Source organism: Heliconius melpomene, chromosome 17 (genome assembly GCF_056956725.1).
Source record: "Heliconius melpomene rosina isolate 202511_hmr_F chromosome 17, ASM5695672v1, whole genome shotgun sequence".
NCBI lineage: Eukaryota > Metazoa > Arthropoda > Insecta > Lepidoptera > Nymphalidae > Heliconius > Heliconius melpomene.
In genome coordinates this window covers 6,374,743-6,388,112 of record NC_140405.1, presented here as the reverse complement: position 1 = coordinate 6,388,112, position 13,370 = coordinate 6,374,743, and the positions used below count along the sequence as shown (strand labels likewise).

Genomic DNA, 13,370 nt, shown 5'->3' with positions numbered 1-13,370 from the left:
TATTTTTTTTAACATTTTAAGTTTTAATTCATACTTTTTAGCAAACGTAGGAGAAATTGAACCCGCGTCTCTTGGTATCCGTCCAGAACAGTTATAATTAGTAACTTTATTCCCAATATTAAATAGGTCAAGGAGAAGTATATAAAATAGTACAATGGACTGGTGGCGGATCTCGTGTGGCTGATATATGGAGAGTGGCGGGTGACGAGCCCGTCCGCGCGCTCGCACTGTCTAAACAAACGCACGGCCTCTATCTCGCTACAGATAACCGTTTACGACAGCTGCCTTTGCATGCGTGTACACATCGGTAAGATTAGATTTAAATTTGTGGTTTTTTTAATAAATATTTTATCTTTTCGTATTCTTGTTTCGTAGGAACTTTCAAATAAAATGTTAAATTAGTTGGTTTCATTTGTAATTTTTATGACATAAAAAATACGATGTCAACAAAACAACGAGGTACATAAATAACTTTGAACCCACAAATGACTTTGTGGACGGTTTCCAAGAGGCACGGGTTCGAATCCCGCTACCTTAAATATTTTATACGTTTTTTAAATGAGTAAATTTCTTAAGAATTAACTAAACTAATATAGGTGCAAAAGCATGTCTTAAGCAAGTGTTTTTCGCAATGATTCTCATTAATATTCCATAAAATAAGAAATATTGCATTTCTACTAGCTACGACAGTTGCGTACGATGCGTCCTCGACCCATATTGCGGTTGGGACAAAGAAGTCGAGGCGTGCCGTCCGTACACGCCGGGTCTCCTGCACGACGCCACTAATTCAACGCCATCAATCTGTGAAGCGAGCGCTCCTCTAAAAACAGTTCGAGCTGGCTACGGGCAAAGTGTTCACTTGTCGGCTTTTGGAAAAACGCCAGAAGCACTAAAAGATCAGAACGTCGCTTGGTACCACCATTCTAGAGAAAGGGGTCGTTACAAAATCAACTATAAGTAAGTTTCGCTAATGCTACATTTAAATTTCGTTATCTTGGATGTCTTTTAAATAAGAAGTGGATGAAAATTAAATGTAATTTGATTCAGCAAAATTGAAATCTCAGTAGTTTGTGATAAATTTAAACGTTAACAGGCTGGGCAGTGACTACAGACATAAGTTTGCGCTGACTATAAATTTTAAATGTAAAATCCCGTTTTTCTAGTTTCTATAGAAATTTGGGAAAACCTTTTCTCTTGGTACTAATCTACGCTCCCTGTACCTAGATGCCAAATTTAAGCTTTCTAGCTGAGTTCAGTATATGTTGTCGATCAGTCATCCAGTTAATGAAGGAAGACTTTTCTATATTTACAAATATGGGCGATAAATCAGGTCTTACATCGCTCGATTATGGTATCAGAATTTTTATTTTTAATATTGTTATATATTATTTACTTGTAAAGCTGTTCTCAATGTGAATAGAGTGTCTTAACACTAGGTTCCCTCAGCCTACCTTGCTGTGTGCGGAGAACACCTTGAAGCTGATATGATATATATAGAGTTCAAAAGTTGTCAAGTGGAAAACATACTAACGATGTGTTTTTGCATATTACTTTTTTCCTTAGGGTTTCCTCAACACATAATACCTCGAAAATTCGGTGGAAAGTGGGGAACGGAGTTTCTTAACACTACGCTCTCTTTGACATATGCGGGAAACAGCGAGAATTTGATCTGACAGATATAAGGTAACATTTAAACATTATATTTGTTGTTGCAGTTGGGAGCGTGTTCTACAGACTTCAGAAAGAGGTTTAGTGTTGTTGTCGGTGACCGAATCAGATCGGGGTCGTTACGAGTGTTATTTTGGTCCCACACTAATAGCTTCTTATAATTTGGACATTGATATTCACAGGTAAATTAATATTATGTTATAGTCTATGTAACTTATATTTAATTTTCTTTTTTATCTGTTCTCTAAAAATCTTATGTGAATTACAAATTCTTCGTAGATGTAGACAGCCAAATAAATCGCAAGAATACAGACAAGTTTATTCGGATTGGTGTCACGAGTTTGAAAAGTACAAAAGTGCTATGAAGGCGTGGGAGTCTCGGCAAATGGTAAGGAATAATATTTGTATAATATAGTTCTTTTTGAAGTCATATAGGATTTGTTTAAATAAAGGTGTCTTATTTCTTATGAGTATTAATTACATTTTCGCTCTAAATAAATTTCGGATCACGAATGTATTTTTTTTAATTTGATCCAATTTCTAACCTAAATTTTATTTTTAATCTCCATATATTAATTTGTCTAATTATACATGTCAGGAGTGAAAAATAAAATATCGGAATTAATCAAATTACTAAACTATTATTTCTCGTAAAAAACCAGCACTTAAAACTACTAGACATTTTAAATTACTAAAATAAATAGTTTTTACCTGAAACTTTTCTCATTTGAATAACCTTTTGACCCCATTTGTGTGAACTTTAAAAAGTAGGTACTACTATTAATTATGGATAATCATCAGTTATAGTCTTTATTGGATTATCGATTGGTGTGGACCTTTTTTGCTGCTTGATTGTCATTATAGTTCGTATATTTGTAAAGGACGCACGTAATTGGCTATAATTGAAATGAATTTGATAGTTTCGTTGTATGGAATGCTTTTGAGTTATTGATTAAACATGACAGATGAACCCTGGCTGTCGTGTTGATGTAATTGTTACAAGCAAGTAGTAAATTTGAATTCGAACTATAATATATAATATCTACTTCATTTGGACTAAGTTATAATTTATGGATATATGACTAGTAAGCAACAATTATCTTTTCTTCTTCATGGAATTCATTAGGCAATAAATCGATATCACAGAAATGTTTAATTGGATTGGATTTTTTAGATTTCATTGATGCCCAAACAATTAAAAGTAATTTTATTATATGTCTATTTAAAAGAACTCCATATTATTGTTATAATCCGGGTACTGCCTTACAGCAGAACATGGACCCTTATATGCTATGTATGTACCTATATCCATACCTATATTATAAACTAGTGGGCCCGGACGCGGCTACGCCCGCGAAAATATAAGCCTAAATAACTAAAATAAGTTAAAAAATAATAATAAGTGGAGATTTATTATTAGAAAAAATATCTGAGTAACCGAAATGAACAAACAAAAGAAGTAAAAGTATCTAAAGTTTGCCGTGTGCGCGTCCTAAACATTTTTCTATATTAAATAATTATTAATTTTTGCGAACAATATTAAATAAAATCCCTAATGATTAAAATTACGATATTTTAAGTGCATAACATCGGTATGGATAACCGAACTGAGATAAATTAATTATAAGCAGCAAATAATTACATAAAAAATAATAGTAATTCGAAAATATATAAAAGTTTACAAAACCATCAAAGTCATCTGTCCGTTCGCGTCGGTCATACTATACCACTCGTAGGCTAGGTCATTTGGAATCAGTGACATCTTAATTATTTATTAGAATGTTATACAGTAAACTATAATTTCCATCAAGATGAAAATTATAGTTTACTGTATAACATTCTAATAATAAATCTCCACTTATTATTATTTTTTAACTTACTTTAATTATTTAGGGTTATATTTTCACGGGCGTAGCCGCGTCCGGGCCCACTAGTATTATATAAGTAAAAGACAACGGTCTAAAGTTTCAAGGCCACGATATTCCAAATCAAATTGTTAAAAAAGCTTATTTTTTCTTAAACACGCTCCACCTTATAAATATCTGCTAAATTATGTTGGTATAAAAAATAGATTTAGTAAATGACAAGTTCAAAAATATAACTAAACGACGCATTTCCCGACCTTTATTGATAAGATGGGACGTGTTCAGAAAATTGATTCTGAACTGCCGATTCAATATTATTTTGTGATATTTCAGCAATGTTCGAAAAACATGAATGCGTCGAGTCAACAAAACAGCATGAGCAATGAAATCATAGCTTCACTGCGGTGATAGGGCATGGCTCCTTGGATTCATCATTTATTTTATTTATCTATCCGACGTTATATTGGTAGTGAGACATATTAATTAGATCAACTTAATTTGTGAACAACAAACAAAAAACTAAATATTAGCAACAATTATGCTTAATACATATAATTTTATTAATTGTAGAGCTACAATTAAAAAGATGAGATTTTTTGTCTTCTTATTTGCCTACGGATGAGTAAAGGGATTAAAATAGCTAGGATCGTTTTGCAAGAATAATATATGTGACTCATATATTTATTTTTCTAATGCTCTTTTCACGTGTAAGTTTATAAAATTGTTAATTATAATCAGTTTTTTTCTACTATATTTGCCTATAAAAATTGTAATTCATTCCTCCTCTCCCTCCCTTCTTTTCCTCCATTTAAAAATCATTCCTGTTAAAAATCAACGAAAAATAAAAAACATCACATATTCGAAATGCTTCACATATAATTCGGTAAATGATTATCACAATACTGTTTGTATACTGATTGACAGCAGCATAAATGATGAAGCTAGCATGAGTCGGAGGTTCGTAGGCTCGCAGGAAAGAGGGAAAATATAATTTGGTAAGGGAATGATCAGCGAAAATAGATATGTCGGCCGCCACTACGCCGTTACGCAGACTGCGCTCCTTGATCGATGGCTTACATTTATTTGACAAGATATGCAACTTTGTATTGCTTATTTTATTATAATGAAGATATTTGATTTTTTTTGTCTTTTGTTCTTAGTAGGGTGAAAATTGAGCTATATACGTTTGTAATATATATATTTATTTTATTTTCTTTATATTAAAAACAATATTTTGAAGAATCAATATAATGTCGGATGGATACTAAAAAAATAATATACCTAGAGCAATCAAAACTGTTATTGTTGAAAGTGACTGAGTAACAAATATAGTGCAATAAGCTTTCTTTTAATAATTAATGCATAAACAAGTATTACCATTAAATTCACGTGCATATTGGAATTTATATGTAAATAAATATTGGAAGTGGAGTATGGAGGTAATTCATAAAATACAAAATGCTGTGATATCAGTTTGCGTTTACGTCTCTGTAAATGAATGAGTAAGGAGGACTAATTGTTAATGTATTTAGCATTATTTTCATCAGATATTTTTACTTGGAAATGTTGTGTAAAATGTGATAAATGTATTCAGTTATAAATTATTTTTTTTATTCTGGTACGCTGAAGACCAATTCCTACTTGTTTTGAATAGTTCATATATTATTTAACATAGAACATAAATAGTTATTAATTAAAAGTAATGAGTTCACATTTCACTCACGTCCAATCAAAGTTTTTCTATAGCAATGAGCAATACAAACGCCAATTTAGGTTATAGGATAATAATATATTTATAATAAAGCTTATTTACATAAAATCCAGTGACGCTTTGAATCGCGGTAACTTTAATCTCGTTACAGTTTTGGAAAATATTGATAAAGGTTCACGTTAGACATTATTCAAAATTATGATATTTTTGTTATTTATTTATTTCTATATGAAAAATTTGTTTGTCGCCATAAAATGTAATTTTAGGCCCATTTCGGACTTTTAAACCGAATTTAATAGAAATTATTCAAATTGTTTTGTTGGTTTGTTAATAGGTAATCTCGCTAGTATAGTGCCTTGTGAAGCATGCTTATAGAATAGAAATAAAAAAAGATATTGACTAATATTTTTGTCATTATGTAAAGCAGTAGGTTTTAAGATTCCACTTAGTAAGTTGAAAATAAAGCAATAACCTTCCACTGATAGTGTTGCCAGTATTAAATAATTGTTTGCTATGAAATATTAATTAATTAATAATTATAGTTAAGTAATTTGTTGAATGGCAGAAATTGCTTAAATTTTTGTAATATTGTTAATAAAGTTCTAGTAGTAGGTGAACAAGCGTTTCTAATATAATATGTATTTCTCTTATTATTTTCTAATGCATATATTTTTGTTTTTTTTTTATTATTATTTTCAACGTATAAATATATAAATATTGTTATTTTTTCTTTACTAAATAATCGTTTAATTGAGAAAAATTGATTGTATTATTTATTTAAATTTATTGTTTTATCTGCAGTTATTTGTCATACTTTAAATATGGCAGTTAAGAGCAAGATTTTTATTACTAGATCTTCTTTTTTTATGATTAGAATTGAAATTTAAATATATATTTTTTATTTAATATTGAATTTATATGTTAATTATAAAATGCTATAGATAACTATGAAAAGAAATATAATGTATAAAACAATTCCAATAAAAATGATATGGATGACTATTGTAAATAAAATTTGTGTGGTAGACAAACCTCGATTTTAAAAGTATGTTTATTGTAAAATATAAATAATAAGTTAGTTTGTAAGCTATTATTTTATAAAAAGAAACACGAAATAAATTATTTTAGATCTATACTCTATTTTTTTTTTGTAATTATAACCCTTCATTAAAACTCCATTTTAAAATATAAAAGCAAAGTAATAACTATTTTAAATGATAATTAAATTTATTCTTTTCGAGAAGTCGTAACTGAGCATTTCTATGTTTTATGGCCAATGAAATCGTAATTTGAGTATCGTAAATGCCGTCTGTCTTAGATTGGCGGACATCATACCATTTAATTACTGAGGGGACCAAATAATTGGCGAGTCGCCTCTAACGGCTACGTTTTACGGCCAAATTAATAGATTCTCACTGCATCCTCCTAAACCTCAATTTTATATACATTTATATATAACAATTTCATTAAAATATTCTAGCAATTTTGCTTTTCTTATTATATAAATAAAAAGACAATAATATTCAATGCACTTTTTAATATAAATAGCGTCACTTTGTATCCCGCACACAGCAGGGTAGACAGAGGAAACCTAGTGTTAAGACACTCCGATCCCCACTTTCTGCCGAATTCTAGAGGCATTCGACACCAAAGCGAGGTTATGACAATATAAATTAAAATAATTATTTCATTTCCTCGAGTGGGTCTCCACAACGCCACTTAAGAAACATAATTATATAAATATTATAAACACATTACCCTCCATTAGGTAAGTCGGGTACATTACTAAAATATATACCAAAGCATGGTGTAATGTAACCAGTTCTAAAGAACAATGAAATAACTGACTGACATACGCTAGGTTTGCGTAAACTAATTTCAAAGTTTTCCTTTTAATGTATTGTAATTAATTCGAAAAGTTAAAGCGCGTGTTTCTGAAATACATCTCTTATAAATTTTATAGTATGTCAGAAGGTTATGCCAGATACTAGTCTTAATTATGTCAGCGGTATGACTGCTGCCGTGAGGAATTTTAGTTTGAGGAGAGGTTATTAATGAAGGAGTTGAAGACGGGAGTTATAACTTCTGAATTACCTAGTCACATGTAACTCTTGCTAAGTATAAAGTATTATTTATTGGGATTTATCATTTTTAGGGTTCCGTGCCTTAAATGGTAAAAACGGAAGCCTTATAAGATCACTTTTTTGTCCGGCTGTCCATCTGTCACGAACATTTATCTCGAAATCGAGTAGACGTATCAAGCTGAAAATAATATCAAATATTCAAATTGGTCTCTTTCTTAAAGCACAGGAAAAAGCAAGCTTCTTTCTCCTCACAATCAAAAAATATGAGGATTTATGAATCTATTTTAAAGCATTTTGTATGAAATTCGCCGCTTAATCAAAACCTATAAGATACTTGCATCTATGCAATATAAATAAAAGAAAAGTCCAAAAAAATTTTCAAATATTTAATGAAAGTGGGGACTTAAGTTTCTTAATACTAGGCTTCCCCTGCTTACCCTGCTACATGCGGGATACAGCGTGAAACTGAAAAAATATATATAAAATAAAAAATATGTAGATATACATATGGCGTTATGCAAATGCTACATAGTATATAAAGTGCTTAATATATCTTAGTTTATTTAAAGCCTAATATAACGCTAACTACGTATATAATAGATTCAATTTACGTTATTCTGCATTCAAAATAGCGTAGGAGCGTCACGATCGTGAATTTGAATTAATCTTTTACAAAGCCGTGTTAGTAGTTGAGGATTAAGCCCCGTGTTGCTATAATAAAATGCAAATTGACACAGATTTAATCCCGACTTATGGCGTTAAGTCCAATAACTGTTAATAATCCACATGACAAATGCGATCCGTCGCCCGTACCTTTGTTAATAGACCTTTAAAAACGTTAAATATTAACTATAATAAGTTTTGGTAGGTATAATCTGGTTTTTTACGTATTCTGCATTCATTTATTTCAAAGAACTGCGATGCGCTAAAGAAAAATAATATTAGTCATTAGATTTTAATATACAGTTTAATAGAGTATATATTTGGTGCATGTCTGGCCCTGGAGTCTACCTCCGGAAGCCCAAGGAAGTGATGGTTGGATATCATTGATAGAAATTGGATACTTTTTTACCAATTACTCAGTTCCAATGAAATAATAAAGACAAGAATTATCTGACTAGTTTAGTAGTTACTAATTATGAATTATCTACTTTGTTCTAATAGATAAGCAAACACGTATTAATTAAACTTTTTTAATTTGAACAGTCGAAGTAAGGTGTTGACGCCTCGAGGCCACTCTGCCTCATCGAGATAGCTCTTTCTCAATTTAAGGATCTCGGCCGAGCCCTCTGATAAGCTCCAGATTTAGCGCTGAGCGAATTTGTTCGGGTAATTTACTTTCCGAGTTGTGAAGACAATAAAAGTTGGCGAAGGTTTTACTTTTGAGTAGCTTTATTTTGTTTTGTGTAATGAAGACTTATTTTACAAGTCAAATTCTCTGTTTTTGGAACTTATTTTTCGTTACACTTTATGTGACAGTAGTGTTTTTTTTTTCTATTGAGAAAAAATTAATAACAATTTTTGGTTTTAGATATTGTTATTTCATATATAAAATAATTTTTACTTGAATTTTATAAGCAGATTCTACAATATTTTATATAAATACTTAAGTTGAGTTGTAGTAGAGAAATATAAATATGATTTAATTGGCATTTATTAATTAGCATTGCAAACAAACACATTAAGCATTAAAACAAAATTGTAAAAAAATTGCATTTTAAAATTAATATTTCTCAAGATATATATTTATTATTTATCACTTTCCCGATATCGAACACGAGACTACGATCGCGTCAGCATTAATGGCATGTGTCAAGGCGAGTTGGAGCTGTCACCGCCGCTCATCTATCAACCCCATCTGACTGATCCACCCTGCGTGAAATACTATGATACCTACCCAAATTGATTATGTATGTCTCTTCTTAAGGATAGTGACACTTACGTAAGCTTCTTTTTTCAGCTTCACCCTGTAGCGTATTGCAGGGTAGGGAAAGGGAACCTAGTGTTAAGACACTCCGTTTCGCACTTTCCTATTCAACCTCTATGTGCAAACAAACATATTTACAATGTCAACGAAAAAGAGTTTCTATACAGTAAAAAATAAAATAATTGAAACTGTATTTTTCTACAATTTTTATCACATTCAGGTTCATGAATATTCCGTGAAATTATACTGTATAGTTTTATATTTTATTTACAAATCAAACTATGGCCCTATTAAAATAAAATTTCAAATTGTCATATGGAATGAAATTTTTATATTAAAACAAAAAATAATTGGCATTTTTGTATATATTTATAAAAAATATATAACAACTATGGCTTGTGGTTAACGGTAGGCACTGTCCTACTGTTTAATTTTGTTCTTTGTTTATGGAGTTCCAAAAGTGCCACTTGACGACTTACGACTTAGCTGGGCGTAATCTTAATAGATTGATATTACTTTTGTTTAATCTCCCCCCTCCATTAAATGTTTTAGTCCCTTATAGACATTTTTATATAAATAATTATGTTATGTAAATAACTTAAAAAATACGATAAATTTGAAATCACTGACAATCACTTATATCTATAAAAAATTAAAGTACAAATTAAAATTAATGTAAAATATTATTTATTTCTAACGTGATGTATTGTGTAAATATATCTTTATTTTGTTATAGGTTAAAGCTTGTCTTTTTTTATAAAAAAATGTATTTTTACTGGATCTCTTTTTTACATGTAGGAACTCTATAAATGTATAGAGTTATCTTTTATGTACCGGTCAATTTACTTCGAGTGTTTTCCATACAGCGTGACATTGGCAAAGTGAATTGTGCCCAACTGGCACGCTCGCACTAAAATATTTAAAATATATTAGTAAATTTCTGAGCTTTTCTTTCATTCAGCTGACTTAACAGTGTTCGTTCTGCTTCATAAGCTGGAGTTGACACGCTGTGCACTTCACAGTGTACTGGTATATTACGTCCTTTTTTATATATAGTATTACAAAAAATATATAAAATTTTCATAAATAAAGAAGGGATGTAGAGATAAAAATATTACACAAATATCAAGCGTTGTTTAAATTAAAAATTATTTACAACACAGCCCTCTTATTCTTACGAGAGAACTTTTCAAGTGGCCCTGCCGAGGTAGGGTACAAAAATGAATAATTATTCTGTCTCATGAAAAAAATCACTTCGCCAAGTAATGAAAACTCGAGCTGATGTTCTCGAGAGGTGAAGTTCCGGTCCGACGGATATTACGGCAATATATTTCAATTACACATAAGAAAAAGAACAAGTCGTTTGAAGTAGCTGAAAGGCCAGATTACAGTCGTGGAGGAAATAATAAGGAAGACCCGCTAACGAGAGAGACGATAACTTTTAGAAAAGAAAACGTGTGCATTGAATGGGCGATGTTCCGAAGTAATTAAATTCTGTTTTGTATTCTCAGGTGCTTACTTTTTTATGTTGTTGTCTTTTTTTTTTCGGATCTATTGAAAAGACGCATTGGAAATAGAGACAAATATTTTTTTTATGCTTCTTATGTGCGTGGACAATGGGAAAAAGAAGCATTTACTAACATTATAACAAACATCTCTGGCATTAAAGGAACATATTAAGACACTCCGTTCCCCATTAACCAAATATGTATATGTACTAATAAAATATTGTTATATTTGGTTAATGTTAGTGTTTTTATCTATTTATGTTTTTACTCCTAAATATTGTAACCCACCACTGTTACTTTTTAGATTAGGATGATAGAGCGATACTAAAATAGGCAATGATTAATACAATTTGTCGCAGTGACGGTCTTTTTCATAGTATTATATCAATTTTGTTTTAATGATTAACTATACATATATAGGTTCAATTAAAAAAACAATTTAATATATTTTACCTCAGAACTGTTAGGGTAAACTGATTTAGATTTTTTTTTATTTGAAAGCTAGTCCATAAGAAAATTATATAAGTCTTAAATTTATATTAAGTATAACTTAATATCACGACAACCGATTTCGATTTTTTTTATTGGAAAGGACTACAAAGATAGTTTGATGAAAATAGGTTTTGATTATAGAATCCATGACATAGTAAAGGAACTCTTCTTTTCAGCTTACTGTTTAAAGTCGTTGCTTTTGTTAAAAAAATATTTACTATATGAAAAATTAAATTATTAATTTTGATAACAAATATCAACATTCTATAATTAATAATAGCAAACTTGTATGTATACGAGTATGTCTAGTTGTAGCAAACTTGGTATGACTAGGAAGATTTGTGCGACTCACCGGAATTTAATTACTGGATGAGCGTCCACCATAACGGCGCAAAAATATTTATTGTTAGTTAATGCCCCATAGGGTCGCACTCAGCCGGAGGATTGCTTTAAGTATACATCGTATATCATGTTAGTTAGATATATTACTAGCAACTGACTGTTAAATAAAATATCGTATTTCTAATTTATCTTTCTATTTATTTATCTAGGTATAGTTATTTGTAAGATTAATAACGTTTTATCTATAAAGAATAAAAAGTGATATATAAATTTAGGTATGAGCACAAATTTAAATAAAAGCTGGACTTTATTTGGAACTATTAAAGAAATTATTGATACTTTTCTAAGTATCTTATGAGTAATTAAAATCAAAAAATATTAATTAATAGTTAATTGTTCATTAATTATGGAAAATCATTGCTCTCTGGAGAACAAAGATATAGAATATATTGCAGGGCGTAATTACAAGATTAGTAAAGTTTATGTTTACTTAACTTTTCTATATATATTTATATTATTATTTCTTTGAATGTATTAAAACGTGATTAATTGTTAATAAGCGAACAACTCTACAATATTTCTATGGATATTTCTTTTCAAAAACTTTAATACTGCTCCATGGTCACCGTCCATGAACTTATTTCCGGCTAATAGAATGTACCAGCATTCTTTATACAATTTAATGAGAAGAAAGTCTTTCTATAGAAATGAAATTTTAAAAGCCAACACGTTAAATCTTAGCGATTAGGCGTTTATTAGTAACTTACGGTGACTATATTTAAATTTATTATTTTTAGTGACGACATTAATATGGTCAGTCGAAGTCGAGCTTTATGTTTCCAGTCCATTTCTCGTAATAGCGCCGCTTTTATAACCGAAGCGTAATGAAACTCGTTTAAATATCACAAAAGTGGTTGGATTACGGCTGCCAGCCACTTTATACTGCTTAATTACAGCACTCGACAAAAATAATTGGGAACTTGGGGAATTACAACCAGACTTTACGGGTGATTTGAAGAATTTTTTTTTAAGAATAACGTATTTTAATTATATTTGTACGATTTGAATACATTCTTTTAATATATTCGTTTATATGTGATCAATTATTCTCGTTGTAATTTTTGTAACAAAGTAAGCTGCTTATTTTATTTAAAATTAATTGCTGCTTACTTTTATGTAATCCGCCTATTCTGCGCCAATTGTATTTTTGTTCTCTTTATGTGTATTTTAGTGTTTATTTTCGCTTAAAACAGAAAAATACTTTTAGAAAATATATAAAAATTTACACGTAGCAGGATTTGAGCCGCCCCTCTCGGAAACCGTTCAAGACTCCTTGGACGGTTTCACACAAATATTACACAGATTTCATCATCTCTGATTTGAATTAGGAAATGGTTAGGTAAGTTAAAATATACAGAAGTGATCCAGCCTGGTCTGTCACTGACCAATGAGTTCACGATATAGTGCCTGATGTACTGCAAAATATCAGGTCACACCGCTCGTTTGCGTCATTATCAATAACATTGTTTATGTTCTGGATGAAACTTCATTATAATAAGCGAAACAACTTACAACTACTGGTAGGTATGTATGTACATATATTCAGAAATTATTGTAACGAGCTAAAGTTGCATAATGAACACCGTTTGTTCAGGAAAAGTGGTCGTACGACCTATTTACCTTAGGTAAAGCTGATTCAGTGAAATTTTGTATTCAATTATGTATCAAAAGTAAATATTGCTTCAATTGAAAGCTATCGTTTTCATATATTTG

General features: G+C 30.3%; 1 protein-coding gene across 1 annotated transcript in view; it reads left to right on the top strand.

Moving 5' to 3' along the window:
* The window catches only part of LOC146530019 (semaphorin-2A-like), a 45,156-nt gene extending 38,777 nt beyond the window's left edge, over positions 1-6,379 (top strand). Inside the window, exons 10-14 of the mRNA XM_085200170.1 lie at positions 127-307; positions 682-957; positions 1,716-1,850; positions 1,948-2,056; positions 3,867-6,379. Coding sequence (XP_085056296.1) covers positions 127-307; positions 682-957; positions 1,716-1,850; positions 1,948-2,056; positions 3,867-3,941 — 776 coding nt within the window. The 3' untranslated portion in view covers positions 3,942-6,379. The remainder of the gene's footprint in view (positions 1-126; positions 308-681; positions 958-1,715; positions 1,851-1,947; positions 2,057-3,866) is intronic.
* The last annotated feature ends 6,991 nt before the right edge of the window (positions 6,380-13,370 follow it).